Raw genomic sequence first — 13,354 nt, 5'->3', positions numbered from 1 at the left:
ATACATGGTAATGTGCAGCATGACACAAGTGCGTTAACACACCACAACAGTGTGAACCCAGCCAAATGCACTCCACAACCAATGTACAGTGACAAATCATCATCACGTTCGGCTCATGTTTGTGGAAAGAATTCTCACTGATACAATGAGTGGAAGAAACCTGCAACAATCCCAAACACGTGAACCAGCACACTGGACCTTTGGAGCTCAATATAATTTATACAGGTTGGTCAATTTATTGGCATAAAGCCGAAACAAAGTTACTGGTTTGTGGTGGAGCTCTTTGTTTGACTGTTGGTATGGGGCTTTTTTCCCAACTGGAAGACACACTAGAGTCCATTTTTTATTCTGAAAAAAAAATAGTGCATGAAGTGGTTCTAAAAGTCAGAGGTTTTATTTCCTTCATGTATTTTGTGCATGAAGGTAAAAAAACTTTCAGCAAGCAGCTTTTACTCTAGCTCTCCTTTTACTTACCTGAGCCTGGTCGAGATCCAGCCATGTGCATGAGAGCAGGGGCTCTCCCAGATTTCATTGGACAGAGAGGCAGCATTGGAAGCCTTTGGCTCCTGCTACTGTCAAACACAGACAATAAGGAGAGGCGAGGGGACAGGGCCGAGCTGGTTCTATGTGTGAATGGATACACAGAGCTGGCTCAGGAGCAAGCACACACACAAATGCCCCCAGAGTAAATGGCTTGTTATAAAGGGCAGTTAGCAGGGGGGAGGAGCCAGAAGGGCTGGCAGGGGCCCCGAGAAGAGGATCGGGGCTGCAAAACCATTGCACAGAGCAGGTAAGTATAACATGTTTGTTGTTATTTTTTTTTAATTACCTTTATAATCACTTTAAGTGGCTTGTAATTTGCTAGATTCCCCTAAATGCTATTTTTGCCAAGCAACTTTGAGTGAGTAGGCGCTAACAGTAGAAAAAGCGAGAAAAGCCTGCTAGAAAACAAATACATGTAAATGTAACTTATTTTGTGTATATTTGATGAGCAAATAGCTGCCAACGTGGCAGACGGCCTTTAGTCCTTATTGAACTGCGAGGGCACTGATGAGCACGCTTGTCGTTCAAAGCCCTGCAACTTTCAAGCAGAAAGCTTGTAGAAAGGTACGAGCTGAAAGCTGTAGGACTTGTTTGCAGGAGCCTGACATTGCACCCATGATCCGTTGATCATGGGTGCAATGCTTTACAGGCTCCTGTGGGAAAAAACAATAAATGCACGTCTTTTTTCCTGCAAAAATATGGGAATTTATTATTTTTCCCAAAAGGTGAACTTATCCTTTAAACGGTATTAAACCCAAAACGTAAAATGTAATATATTGCATCTTTCTAATTGTTTGATTTGGTGGCTGCACGTTTTCCTTTTTTTAAATTTTTTTCCCCCCTGCTTTCATCTGGTGATCTGGCCAGTAACAAAACTTCTGTCTTAGGGTGCCTACACTGTGGATGAAGGAGCAACAGACATACCATTGGACAGCAGCATTGTTAATCTGGGGGGGGGGGGTATTTTTAGATATACTTTTAAGAAATTTACAGCAACATTTATTTTTTTTGTTTTTCGGTAAAGGTTTTAAATAAATAAAGTTGACCACTGTAGACACCACTGTCAGTGGTAAATGGTTTGCCTCAACCTTCTAAGTGCTAAAAATCTACAGGACAGCTTGCTTTATTGAAAAACAACAAACAAATCACCAAGTGAATTTAGAGGAAAGAAAGCCAAAAGAATCATCTATGAATTGGTAAGCTGCAATATAATAAAATGTTTGCTTTTGTGTTTAATACCATTTCAAGTTATAAAGCAAACATAGAGGTGCAGTATCCAATAGCAACCAATCAAAATTAATTTTTCATTTAACAGTAAACTGAAATAAGATTGGTTGATAGGATGGCTGATGTTGCATATTACCATTTAACCTTTATATTACCATATTAAATTATTTAATAAATCAAACTGGCCATAAAAATTAGACAGCAAATACAGGGGTTTCATAATTAAACTTCAGAAAGATTTATTTTCAAATGATGAAGTTATTAACATGGACACGTGGATCACCCAAGCACGCATGTTTATGTTTATGAAGGTCAGCACGTAGAAACGTTCGGCAATATTGGTTGGCTGAAAACATCCAACATCGCTGATGGCCAATTCCTCCCCTGAAGGGGATAAGCCAGGGTTGTCTGTTGAACATATAAATGAGGAATATTTTTATTAAATTGCAAACTTAAAAATGTTCTTTTCTTGGGAAGACATCATGTCTGGTATTATCAGAGCAAGTCATAAAATTACAAGTCACATTATGTTAATTCATTAAAAAATAAATATTTGCATGTCTTTGATGCAGTGAATGGGTATGCTAACCTTAGAATATATTATAAAGCAGCCATTTGTAACTTATAACGTGCAGAGAAAAAGTCAGTTTTCTCTCTTTCATGAGGGTGTGCAGCCATGTTTATTATAAAATCCTGGACCATGTGAAGCACTATCATTTCATAGCTAAATCTTTGAGATACAAAACACCTAATGGAATAACACTGTTAGGAAACCATAGAGCAAATCTGCTATTGCTTTGATTCGGGAGCAGCTGTAAGACCACATATTGTCCTGAAAACAGCAAGAATAGTTCTCATCACAGCTTAATGCTGTTTTAGGAAAACGTCTTCCATGCCCATTGGCACTTTTGTCACTTGCTGAGAACACATATAACATAAGAAAAACAAAACAAAAAAAAACATTAGATCCATCAGAGTTAATCCTGGTCAGAGAATAAGCTCTCCATTATTCAGTTTTTCTTTTATGTTCAGATATTTTCTTTAGTTCTCGTTTCAAGTTTTTCCTTGTGGTCCACATACATCATGGTGTAATTCCTGTATTGAAAAAAAGATAAAGGAGATTAGATATTTGAAGAGATGCATTAATAAATACTCCCTATCAATCAATCAGATCTTCCCTATTTTCTTTTCTCTCCTAGAGAGTGTTTATGAGAATTTGCCTAAGGTGGTGTATGAGTAAATCAAACACAGTTTAAAAGCAAAGTCTTTTTTAAGGTTTATAGCAACAAAAGAAAAAAAAAACAAAACTTTGATTTTGTTACAGTTGTGGATACTGCAGGGAATGGATGAATCTCCTTTCAGGTTTTTCTTTGTGTTCCTTTTGCTGGGGATTGAGGGTAGAGGTGCTCCCTATGCTTTCTGTCCCAGAGACGCAACACCGAGGATTAGTTCCTTGGAGATTCACACTTGCCTGCAGGCTGTGCACACTTGTTCCAGCAACCACCCGCAGCTAAATTTCACTGCTTTTGCAAGATATAATTCTGAATGGCACCCCCCACCCACATCTCAGCCCACAGCACCTTTACAGCTTCCGGAAACCACATGGTCAAAAAGACCTTGTGGTTTCCCTGCGGCTGCATTTTTAAAAGGAGCATGCAAGCTTTTTACCATGGGAAACGTGGGCACAGTAGGATATTCAAATCTTTTGGGGACTCCTCTAAGCATCGCAACATATATACCAGTAAATACCTGTGCTGCATTTCATTGCACAAAGGCAAACAAAGCATAAGGTGGATGTGTGTTGAGGACTCATATGTACTGATTTGGTACATGCAACGCATGTTCCAAAAGAGCACATTGCACATAAGTTATTAAAATAATAAATATGTTGTACTTGCCTGCTCTGTGCAGTGGTATTGCACAGAGCGGCCCTGATCCTCCTCTTCTTGGGTCCCCCACCGGCGATCTTGGCTCCTACTGTTCTTCGTGTATCCCCCATAACAAGCCATTTGCTATGGAGACACACAGTATGCACGCTCCTGAGCTGTCTGTCTATGGAGCTCCATAGCCTTACACAGCGGGACCTAGCCCTGCCCCCACTTCCTCCTCACTGCATTTGATTGACAGCAGCAGGAGTCATTGTCTCCTGCTGCTGCTCGAGCGCTGTGTGAAGAGGAAGACAGGGGAGAATAGATGCAGATGTGCACAGCGCTGGATTTTATTCTCCCCTCTCTTCCCCTTCACACAGAGAAGGGGGGCATGAAAATAGAAAATGTTTTTTTTACCTTAATGCAAGGAGATAGAAAGACATTTTTTGCTACAGTATCACTTTAACATGTTCTTCAGTTTTTCCATGGGCTTGTTAACACAGATCTTAATCAGAATGCTGGCTATCACTCTAAACAAGCTGCAAGCAGGCAGATGACACTGTATGTAATAGGTAAAAGAATAAAAATTAAACGAGCGCTAGGTATAATAAGCTGCTAGCATAAAGGTAAACGTCAAATCCTTCCAATAAATCAGTAATATCAAATGCAGCGCTAAGGAAATAGTAAACTAATAAATATATATATGTATACCGTAATATACGTATAAAACAAATAAATGCGCTGTGGAGTGCTATACTAGATGGTGGTAATAACGTATAAAGTGCAGTTGTCACAAAAGAATAAATAAAAATATAAATATAAAGTCCAAAATTGATATAAAGTGAATTCCATGACTCCAGTGAATGGAAGCTAATGTATATTGCACTAACCAGAAAGCGCAATAAATCACGCATTTGAGTATATTAAACCACTCCTGGTCATCTGGATCCGAAAGGGTAACTCAGAGGATCATCTGGCACACGTCAGCACATCAGTTGATCAGCAGGCTTTTACTTTCCGATGGTATGGACCAGTCATGGGCATAAAATGATAGTAGCAGGTATCCACCTTAGGGGCTTGTAAAATACAAGCCAGAAAAGGAATCTCTAATAGTGCAGTATTTTATTGAAAAGTATAGCACAATGGTGAAACAAGAATATTTGCACTCACATCTGGCATGAATAACAGTATCAAAGATGGGTGCCGGCCTTCCTCGGGGCCTGTGCGGCGTGACGTCACTAGCTGGGTTCCTCCCTAGCGTGTTTCGTGCTCGTGCATGTTTTCAAAGGGCACTGTACGTGATTAGAAAACTATACCAAATCAAGCTGATGAAAGACCAGGATATGCAGGATTACACAAGGCACACCCTGGAAATGGTTGAATGCCTGTGAGGTATAGGAGAAAAAATAAAAGATTTTCATGTTGCAGCACTATTACTTAGTGGTTTACCACAAAGTTATGAAATGCTTGTCACAGCACTTGATGCAAACCCAGATGATAAACTGACATTGAGATATAAGGGCAAGCTTATGGATGAATATAAAATGTGTAAAACAGAAAGCATTAATACTAATGGTGCTTCTATTGCAAAGTGTGCTTTAAAGACGAAAAATAGGAATAAAAACAGTAACACACAACAAGAAACATGTGCATGCTTTATGTGGAAGAAACAATGCCATTTAAAAGCAGACTGAAGAATCTGGATAGCTTGAATGCAAAAACAAACTAAACTACAAAAGGCCAAAACTGTGAAGGAAGAAACTGATTTTTTTCTTCAGATAATTAATATGTTTTTCAATCCAAAGGTTGCACCTCATCTTTGCAGGCATAGTGTGCTGATTCAGGAGCTACGAGTCACATGACAAATGACAGAAATTTCTTTATTCACCTTGACCAGAGTAAACCAGAAAAAAAAAAATCACAACTCATTGGCAAATAATTAAATCAGAAGAAATAGAAGACGGTTTTCTTTACTATCCTATTTCCCAGTTTCACCAGAAAGATACCTGTGAAAAATGACCTGTGAGTCCCTGCTCTTGAAACTGCTCTTTGTCGGTTAAGAAGCTCACAAAACAAGGCAATGTAGTGACCTTCCAAGGTAACAGTTGAGCCATCACAAAAGGGGATATCTTACTTGCAAAGGCTAAAATTACAGTTCAACTGAACTGCAATGAAGTGGTTAATACTGCCAAAATGGAAAAACATTCAAACTGAATTCACACATGGCACAGATGACTTGGGCACAGAAGTCCTGACATAATAAAGAAATTAACTGAGAATGACTATGCAAGTGGAATAAAAATTAGTCTATGTGAAATGATGTGTGAAATGCACCAGCTATATAAAAATAAGCAAAGTAACAGCAGAGCTGAAAAAAAACCCTCTGGACTTAATTTATTCAGATCTTTGTGGTCCAATGGAAAAATTGACTCCAGCAAAGAAGAGGAATTTTCTCACTTTTATAGATGCTTACTCCAGGTTTATTTCACAATATCTGTTACACAACAAAAGTGAAGTACCAGAGAAACTTGAACAGTGTTTGGCTCAAGTAAGCAACAAATCTGGAAAATGCCAAGTGTATTGTGCAGACAATGGAACTGAATATACAGGTGATAATACACAGGTGATTCTCAGAAAGCATGGCATAACATTTCAAACTACTGTACTATACAACCCAGGACAAAATGGGATTGCAGAAAGAATGAACTATACTCTATATAAAAGTGGAACAATCATGCTCTTTGATGCAGATATGCCAACCACATACTGGGGGGAGGAAATTATGATCCCATGCCATCTCCAAAATCAACCACCAGAAAAATCAACTGAGAAAGCTCCATATTAACTGTGGAATGCAAAAGCCCAAAATGTGAACCATCAGCATTAAAACCAGAGCCAGATTCATGGGATGAGATGCAAAGACTTCCAACCCATGAGAAACAAAAGTGGATCAGAGCTGCTGATGAAGAGACGACATTTTGAGGTGAACTGCAGACATGGACACTTTCAGAGGTACCTCTTAGTGAACTGAAACAGACTGATAGAACTAGGAACCGAGATGGGACTAACATAAGGAGTAGTTGTTGGGTGGGGGTGTTGGAATACAAGTGGGGGTATTTTGTGCAGCAACTATCAGTTATAAGTAGAGATATATTCTTCAACCAGTAGATGGTAGTGTTTATAGGTTTGTAGTCTCTTCTCTATAATAAAGTTCCTGTTTGCAGTGAAGCAGAAGATAAATACATGTGGACTGTGCACTGTCTGTTCTGTAGGGCTGTGCTGTATACAGAATCTCTAACAGATCTCTGTTTTTGGGTTCTAAGAGGCTGTGATCTCTGATATGGGGGTCTGAGTGGCTGTGACTTCTGACATGAGGATGAGTGGCTGTGATCTATGGGGGTTCTGAATGGCAGGGATCTCTGATATGCAATTCAGAGTGGCTGTAATCTTATATATGGGGGTTCTGAGTGGAAGTTATCTCTGATATGGGGGTTCAGAGTGACAGTGATCTCGAATATAGGGGTTCCTGGTGTCCACAGTCTCTGACATGGGAGTTCTGAGGGACAGTGATCTCTGATATGGGGGCTCAGAGTGACATTCATCACTGATATGGGAATTAGGAGTAATCAGTTAAATGGGGGTTCCGAGTGACAGTCATCTTTGATATGGGGTTCTGAGTGACAGAAATCTTTGATATGGGGGTTGTGACAGAAATCTCTGATATGGGGTTCTGAGTGGAAATCTCTGATATGAGGGTTCTAAGTGTCAGTGCCCTCTGATATGGGGATTCTGAGTGACAGATCTCTGATATGGGGGTTCTGAGTGACAGATCTCTGATATGGGGGTGCTGAGTGACAGGTCTCTGAATTGGGGGTGCTGAGTTGCAGATCCCTGATATGGGGGTTCTGACAGGGATCTCTGATATGAGGGTTTGAAGGGATAATGATCTGGGGGGGGGGGGGGGTCAGAGTGACAGTGATGTCTGATATGGGGGTTCTGAGTGACAGTAGTCTCTGGTATGGGGGAGCTGAGTGACAGTGATCTCTGATATGGGGGTGCTGAGTTGCAGATCCCCGATATGGGGGTTCTGAGTGACAGTGATCTCTGATATGATGGTTTGAAGTGATAGTGATCTGGGGGGTCAGAGTGACAGCGAAATCTGATATGGAGGGTTGTGACAGTGATCTCTGATATGGGGGTTCATACAGTAATCTCTGATAAGAGGGTTTGAAGCGATAGTGATCTAGGGGGTCGGAGTGACAGTGATCTCTGATATGGGGGATCAAAGTGACATTCATCTGATATGGGGGCTCAGAGTGATATTCATCTCTGATATTGGGGCTCAGAGTGACAGTCACCTCTGATATGGGAATTAGGAGTGAGTGATCAGTTAAATGGGGGTTCTGAGTGACAGTCATCTTTGATATGGGGTTCTGAGTGACAGAAATCTTTGATATGGGGGTTGAGTGACAGAAATCTCTAATATGGGGGTTCTGAGTGGAAATCTCTGATATGAGGGTTCTAAGTGTCAGTGATCTCTGATATGGGGGTTCTGGGTGACAGGTCTCTGATATGGGGGTTCTGACAGGGATCTCTGATATGAGGGTTTGAAGTGATAATGATCTGGGGGGTCAGAGTGACAGTGATGTCTGATATGGGGGTTTTGAGTGACAGTAGTCTCTGGTATGGGGGTGCTGAGTGACAGTGATCTCCGATATGGGGGTTTGAAGTATAGTGATCTGGGGGGTCAGAGTGACAGTGATCTGATATGGGGGTTCTGAGTGACAGTAATCTCCAATATGATGGTTTGAAGCGATAGTGATCTGGGGGGTTGGAGTGACAGTGATCCCTGATATGGGGGTTCTGAGAGACAGTGACCCTGATATGGGGGTTCTGAGTGACAGCGATCCCTGATATGGGGGTTTGAAGCGATAGTGATGGGGGGGGGGGGTCAGAGTGACAGTGATGTCTGATATGGGGGTTCTGAGTGACTGAGATCTCTGCTATGAGGGTTTGAATCGATAGTGACCTGGCGGGGTCAGAGTGACAGTGGTGTCTGATATGGGGGTTTGAAGCGACAGTGATCTGGGGGGGTCAGAGTGACAGTGATGTCTGATATGGAGGTTCTGAGTGACAGTGATCTGATATGGGGGGTTGAAGCGATAGTGATCTGGGGGGGGGGTCAGAGTGATCGTGATCGCTGAGAAGTGGGTTCAGGGTGAGAGTGATCTTTGACTTTGGGGTTATTAGTGGCACTAATCTCTGCTATGGGGGCTCTGATTGGCACATCTCTGTTATGGGGGTCTGATCTGTGCTAGAGTATCTCTTATGACAGTACATTGTCAGTTCCAACCAGGATAAGTGACAGTTGGCCTGGATTTCAGTGACATCTGACGCCTGCTGTGCAGTCCTGTATTGGGAACTTACTATTCATCTGCCGGGCTGCGGGATTGCCGTCCACCCAGCCCGAAGCCTATTGTGTACCCCGGAGCCGCAGCAGCTTGAACAGAGGGGCCATTTTGGAGCCACCAAATCACTGAACGCCTTTAGATGACGGTGCCTGGCGGAGGGGAGGCGAGCCCCGGCTCCATCCCCGCACACTGCAGTCCGGGTTTACTCCAGGTATCCCTCCAGCTCGTTGTCAGCGTCGTAGAGCAGAGAAGCGGGGTCTGACAGCACCCCCAGGTCCACCAGCGCCTGGTCCATGTCCTCGGGCAGGAAGACGATGCCCACATTGAGGGCGATGTACTCCATCAGGAAGGCATAATACAGGATCAGCACGTTGACAAAGAACAATCCCATGTAAAACATATAGGGGGTCTCATTGAGCGTATGTCCCGGGGAATCCAGGTGTGCGGACAGCAGGCACTACTAGGACGGAAGGAGGGGGCATACAGCCCGCAGCTACGGGAGCAAACCAAGTGTCCTGGGACTTGCAGCACCTCGTATAGGGGGATCAACACCGCCGGAGGGGGGCGCACAGCATGAAGCTGTGGAGGGACCATGAAAGCGCCTGTCACTGCAGTCAGAGAGCTCCTCCCACTCCGCCCGCCGCATATTACACTGCCTTGTGTACACATACCACAGGGGGCGGCTCCTGGCGCACAGTATGGCCAGTGGGCGGAGTTACGCAGCAGCATGCACAAGCTTGGTTGTGAAGCACGCCTCACTGCTGAGGTGGGTGAAGGAAGCTTGTTGTCGCTTCCAAGAGATTAGTACAGCTTGCCCTCAAAATGTATATGTATATGCCAAGCCATAGTTAAGTGTCTGCCATTCAGCACCACACAGAATGGGGAAGCTTTAGCTCCTCCATCGAATATTATTGCTGTGTCTCCATTGGGAGTATTCCCTTCACTTCCTGTATTCAAAGTGAGGTCACTGGCAGCTATGAAAGAAAAACCTATCCTCACCCCCGCTGTCCGAAAAAAGGAAACACTTCAACCATTTTTTTTTTTGGCTAGAAGAGTTGTCAAGGCCGGCGTGTTTACTGTAGGAAGTTGTGGCTCCCTGTGGCTTCACAGCCTGATCCCCACCGCACATGTGTGCGCCGCCCAGGCAATTCCAGCGCAAGTGAGATCAGGTGCCTGCAAAAACTAGGTGCCCACTCCCCCCAAAAATAAAATGTGCCAAGAATGGTGGGGGGGCACAAAGGAGAACTTTATGTATTTCCTATTGGGGAATGTTCCCTTACATTCTGTCCCTGTGATGTCTGAGCTAGAGTGCTAGTCTGTAGAAAAGCATTAACCTGTTGCTGCCCACACAACACAAATGTAGGCTTTAAAGTGGTAGTAAACCGCAAATACAGATTCCACAGAAATGGTCCCCTGTAGGATAATAGCACATTATAAAAGACTTACCTTTGAATGAAGCCCTCCAGACTGCCACTGAAAGGGCTTCCATCTTCACCCGGTCTTCATTCCAGGTTCGTGGGCTTGACTGGCAGAGCTCTGGTGACGTTACTCCCCCACATGCACACGGGGGTCACGGCCACGGCTCATTGAGAGCACAGTTCACATGCAAAAATGTATTTTATTGGGATTTTATGTGATAGACCAACACAAAGTGGCACATAGTTGTGAAGTGGAAGGAAAATGAGAAATGGTTTCCAAAATTTTTTACAAATAAGTGTCTGAAAAGTGTGGTGTGCATTTGTATTCAGCCCCCGGAGTCAATACTTTGTAGAAGCACCTTTCACTGCAATTACAGCTGCAAGTCTTTTTGGGGATGTCTCTACCAGCTTTGCACATCTAGAGAGTGAAATTATTGCCCATTCTTTGCAAAATAGCTCAAGCTTTGTCAGATTGGATGGAGAGCGTCTGTGAACAGCAATTTTCAAACCTTACCACAGATTATCAATTGGATTTAGGTCTGGACTTTGACTGGGCTATTCTAACACATGAATATGCTTTGATCTAAGCCATTTCATTTGTAGCTCTGGCTGTATGCTTAGGGTCGTTGTCCTGCTGGAAGGTGAACCTCCACCCTATCGTCAAGTCTTTTGCAGACTGTAACAGGTTTTGCTTCAAAGATTGTCCTGTATTTTGCTCCATCCATCTTTCCATCAACTCTGAGCAGCTTTCCTGTCCCTGCTGAAAAAAAGCATCCCCACAACATAATGCTGCCACCACCATGTTTCACAGTGGGGATGGTGTGTTCAGAGTGATGTGCAGTATTAGTTTTTCTGCCACATATAGTATTTTGCTTTTAGGTCAAAAAGTTCACTTTTGGTCTCATCTGACCACAACACCTTCCACATGTTTGCTGTGTCCCCCACTGCAAACTGGACTCTTATGGCTTTCTTTCAACAATGGCTTTCTTCTTACCACTCTTCCATAAAGGCCAGATTTATGGAGTGCACGACTAATAGTTGTCTTGTGGACAGATTCTCCCACCTGAGCTGTGGATCTCTGCAGCTCCTCCAGAGTTACCATGGGCCTCTTGGCTGCTTCTCTGATTAATACTCTTCTTGCTGGCCTGTCAGTTTAGGTGGACGGCCATGTCTTGTTGGTTTGCAGTTGTGCCATGAGATGTTCAAAGCTTGGGATATTTTTTATAAACTAATCCTGCTTTAAACTTCTCCACAACGTCTCCACAACTTTATCCCTGACTTGTCTGGTGTGTTCCTTGGCCTTCATGATGCTGTTTGTTCACTAATGTTCTCTAACAATCCTCTGAGGTCTTCAAAGAACAGCTGTATTTATACTGATATTAAATTACACACAGGTGGACTGTATTTACTAATTAGGTGACTTCTGAAGGCAATTGGTTACACTATATTCTAGTTAGGGGTATCAGGGTAAAGGGGGCTGAATGCAAATGCACGCCACACTTTTCAGATATTTATTTGTAAAAAAATTTGGAAAGCCATTTTTCATTTTCCTTCCACTTTAGAATTATGTGCAACTTTGTGTTGGTCTATCCCAATAAAATACATTTACATTTTTGGTTGTAACATGACAAAATGTGGAAAATGTCAAGGGGTATGAATACCTTTTCAAGGTACTATATATCTGCTTGCCCATACATTCCATATACTGTCAGGTCTGCAGGAGACCTGCATGGGACCAGTGATCGGCTGATCGCTGGTGCAATGCTTTAGAGGCTCCAGAAATAAAAATTAATAAATGCATTTTTGTTTCCTGCAAAAAAATGTGTCTTCTGAGCAGGTACTTAAGGGGATTGATGTGGATGGTTGATTGGTAAGTCAGGAGCTCATGTAAGAAGATGGGCTACTGTAGTTGGGAGGGAGTGGTAGGGGCTTACAGAAAAGGAAGGCTAGTCCTGGGTTTTAGAACTGAAACAAATTTGGCAAATTGGGTGAAGATGTGGGGGTGGCAAACCAAGAGGTGGTAGCCCTAAATTTTACTGCTTCCCCTAACAGCCCGGGGAGCAGCCAATCTAATACGGGTGATGAGGGTAGTGCAGGAAAGATCTACTACACAGTTGGTGGTAATAGGGGATTCTATAATCAGAATAATTTTTCACCTTAAATTAATGGTTTGCTGTCTTCCTGGTGCCTGGATTCAGCATGCGGTGAACCAGGCTAAATACTGTGAGGGACTGGTCATGACCCATCTGTCTTGGTCCATGTTGGAACCAATGATAGAATACAGATGGAAGGTGAAGGCTTATTAAGAATCAATTTAAACAAACTTGGCTTGAAGGGAAGGACCTAAAATGTGATATTCTATGGAATATTGCCTATGTAATGCGCAACACAGGAAAGATGGGTGGAGCTTAGAGAACTGAATGCATGGCTAAAGACCTGGTGTAAGAGGGAAGGATTTGGTTTTCTAGAGCACTGGGCTGACTTTTCAATGGTGTACAATCCAGTGATGGTTTGTACCTAAATGAAAGGGGGCCTGCTGTGCTGGCGGAAAGGTATATACAGTGCATCCAGAAATGAACTTTTGCTATATTTTGTTATGTTACAGCTTTATTCCAAAATGGATTAAATTAATTTTTTTTCCTCAACATTCTACAAACAAAACCCCATAATGACAATGTGAAGTAATTTTTTTTTTAAATTATCTTTTATTAAATGTTTCAGTAAAAAAACAGAAGAACAACCTTATACTCATAGAATTCACAAAAAACACCCAATTCCCTTTTTGCGTTACCTTACTCCCTGCCCCGCTCACCCTCTAGCCTAACATGTATGAAATAGATTCTTACAATTCTCTTGTTAGTGAAACATAATCTCTTACATACAGTAG

At 42.6% G+C, this 13,354-nt stretch overlaps 1 protein-coding gene across 1 annotated transcript; it reads right to left on the bottom strand.

Moving 5' to 3' along the window:
- Positions 1 to 1,984: 1,984 nt before the first annotated feature.
- DEXI (Dexi homolog) lies at positions 1,985 to 9,710 on the bottom strand. The gene is made up of 2 exons (XM_089678237.1): positions 9,066 to 9,710; positions 1,985 to 2,865 (listed from the first exon to the last, which is right to left on the bottom strand). The coding sequence occupies exon 1, from the start codon at positions 9,447 to 9,449 to the stop codon at positions 9,252 to 9,254; it is 198 nt and encodes a 65-aa protein (XP_089534363.1). The 5' UTR covers positions 9,450 to 9,710; the 3' UTR covers positions 1,985 to 2,865; positions 9,066 to 9,251.
- Positions 9,711 to 13,354: the final 3,644 nt, after the last annotated feature.

Source organism: Staurois parvus, unplaced genomic scaffold (assembly GCF_062004578.1).
Source record: "Staurois parvus isolate SC_StPar_1 unplaced genomic scaffold, SC_StPar_1.0 ptg000200l, whole genome shotgun sequence".
NCBI lineage: Eukaryota > Metazoa > Chordata > Amphibia > Anura > Ranidae > Staurois > Staurois parvus.
This window is presented reverse-complemented; position numbering and strand designations above follow the sequence as displayed.

What these genes read in the sequence shown, in the direction of transcription:
- DEXI (XM_089678237.1), bottom strand. Translation starts at nt 9,449, where the DNA reads ATGTTTTACATGGGATTGTTCTTTGTCAACGTGCTGATCCTGTATTAT.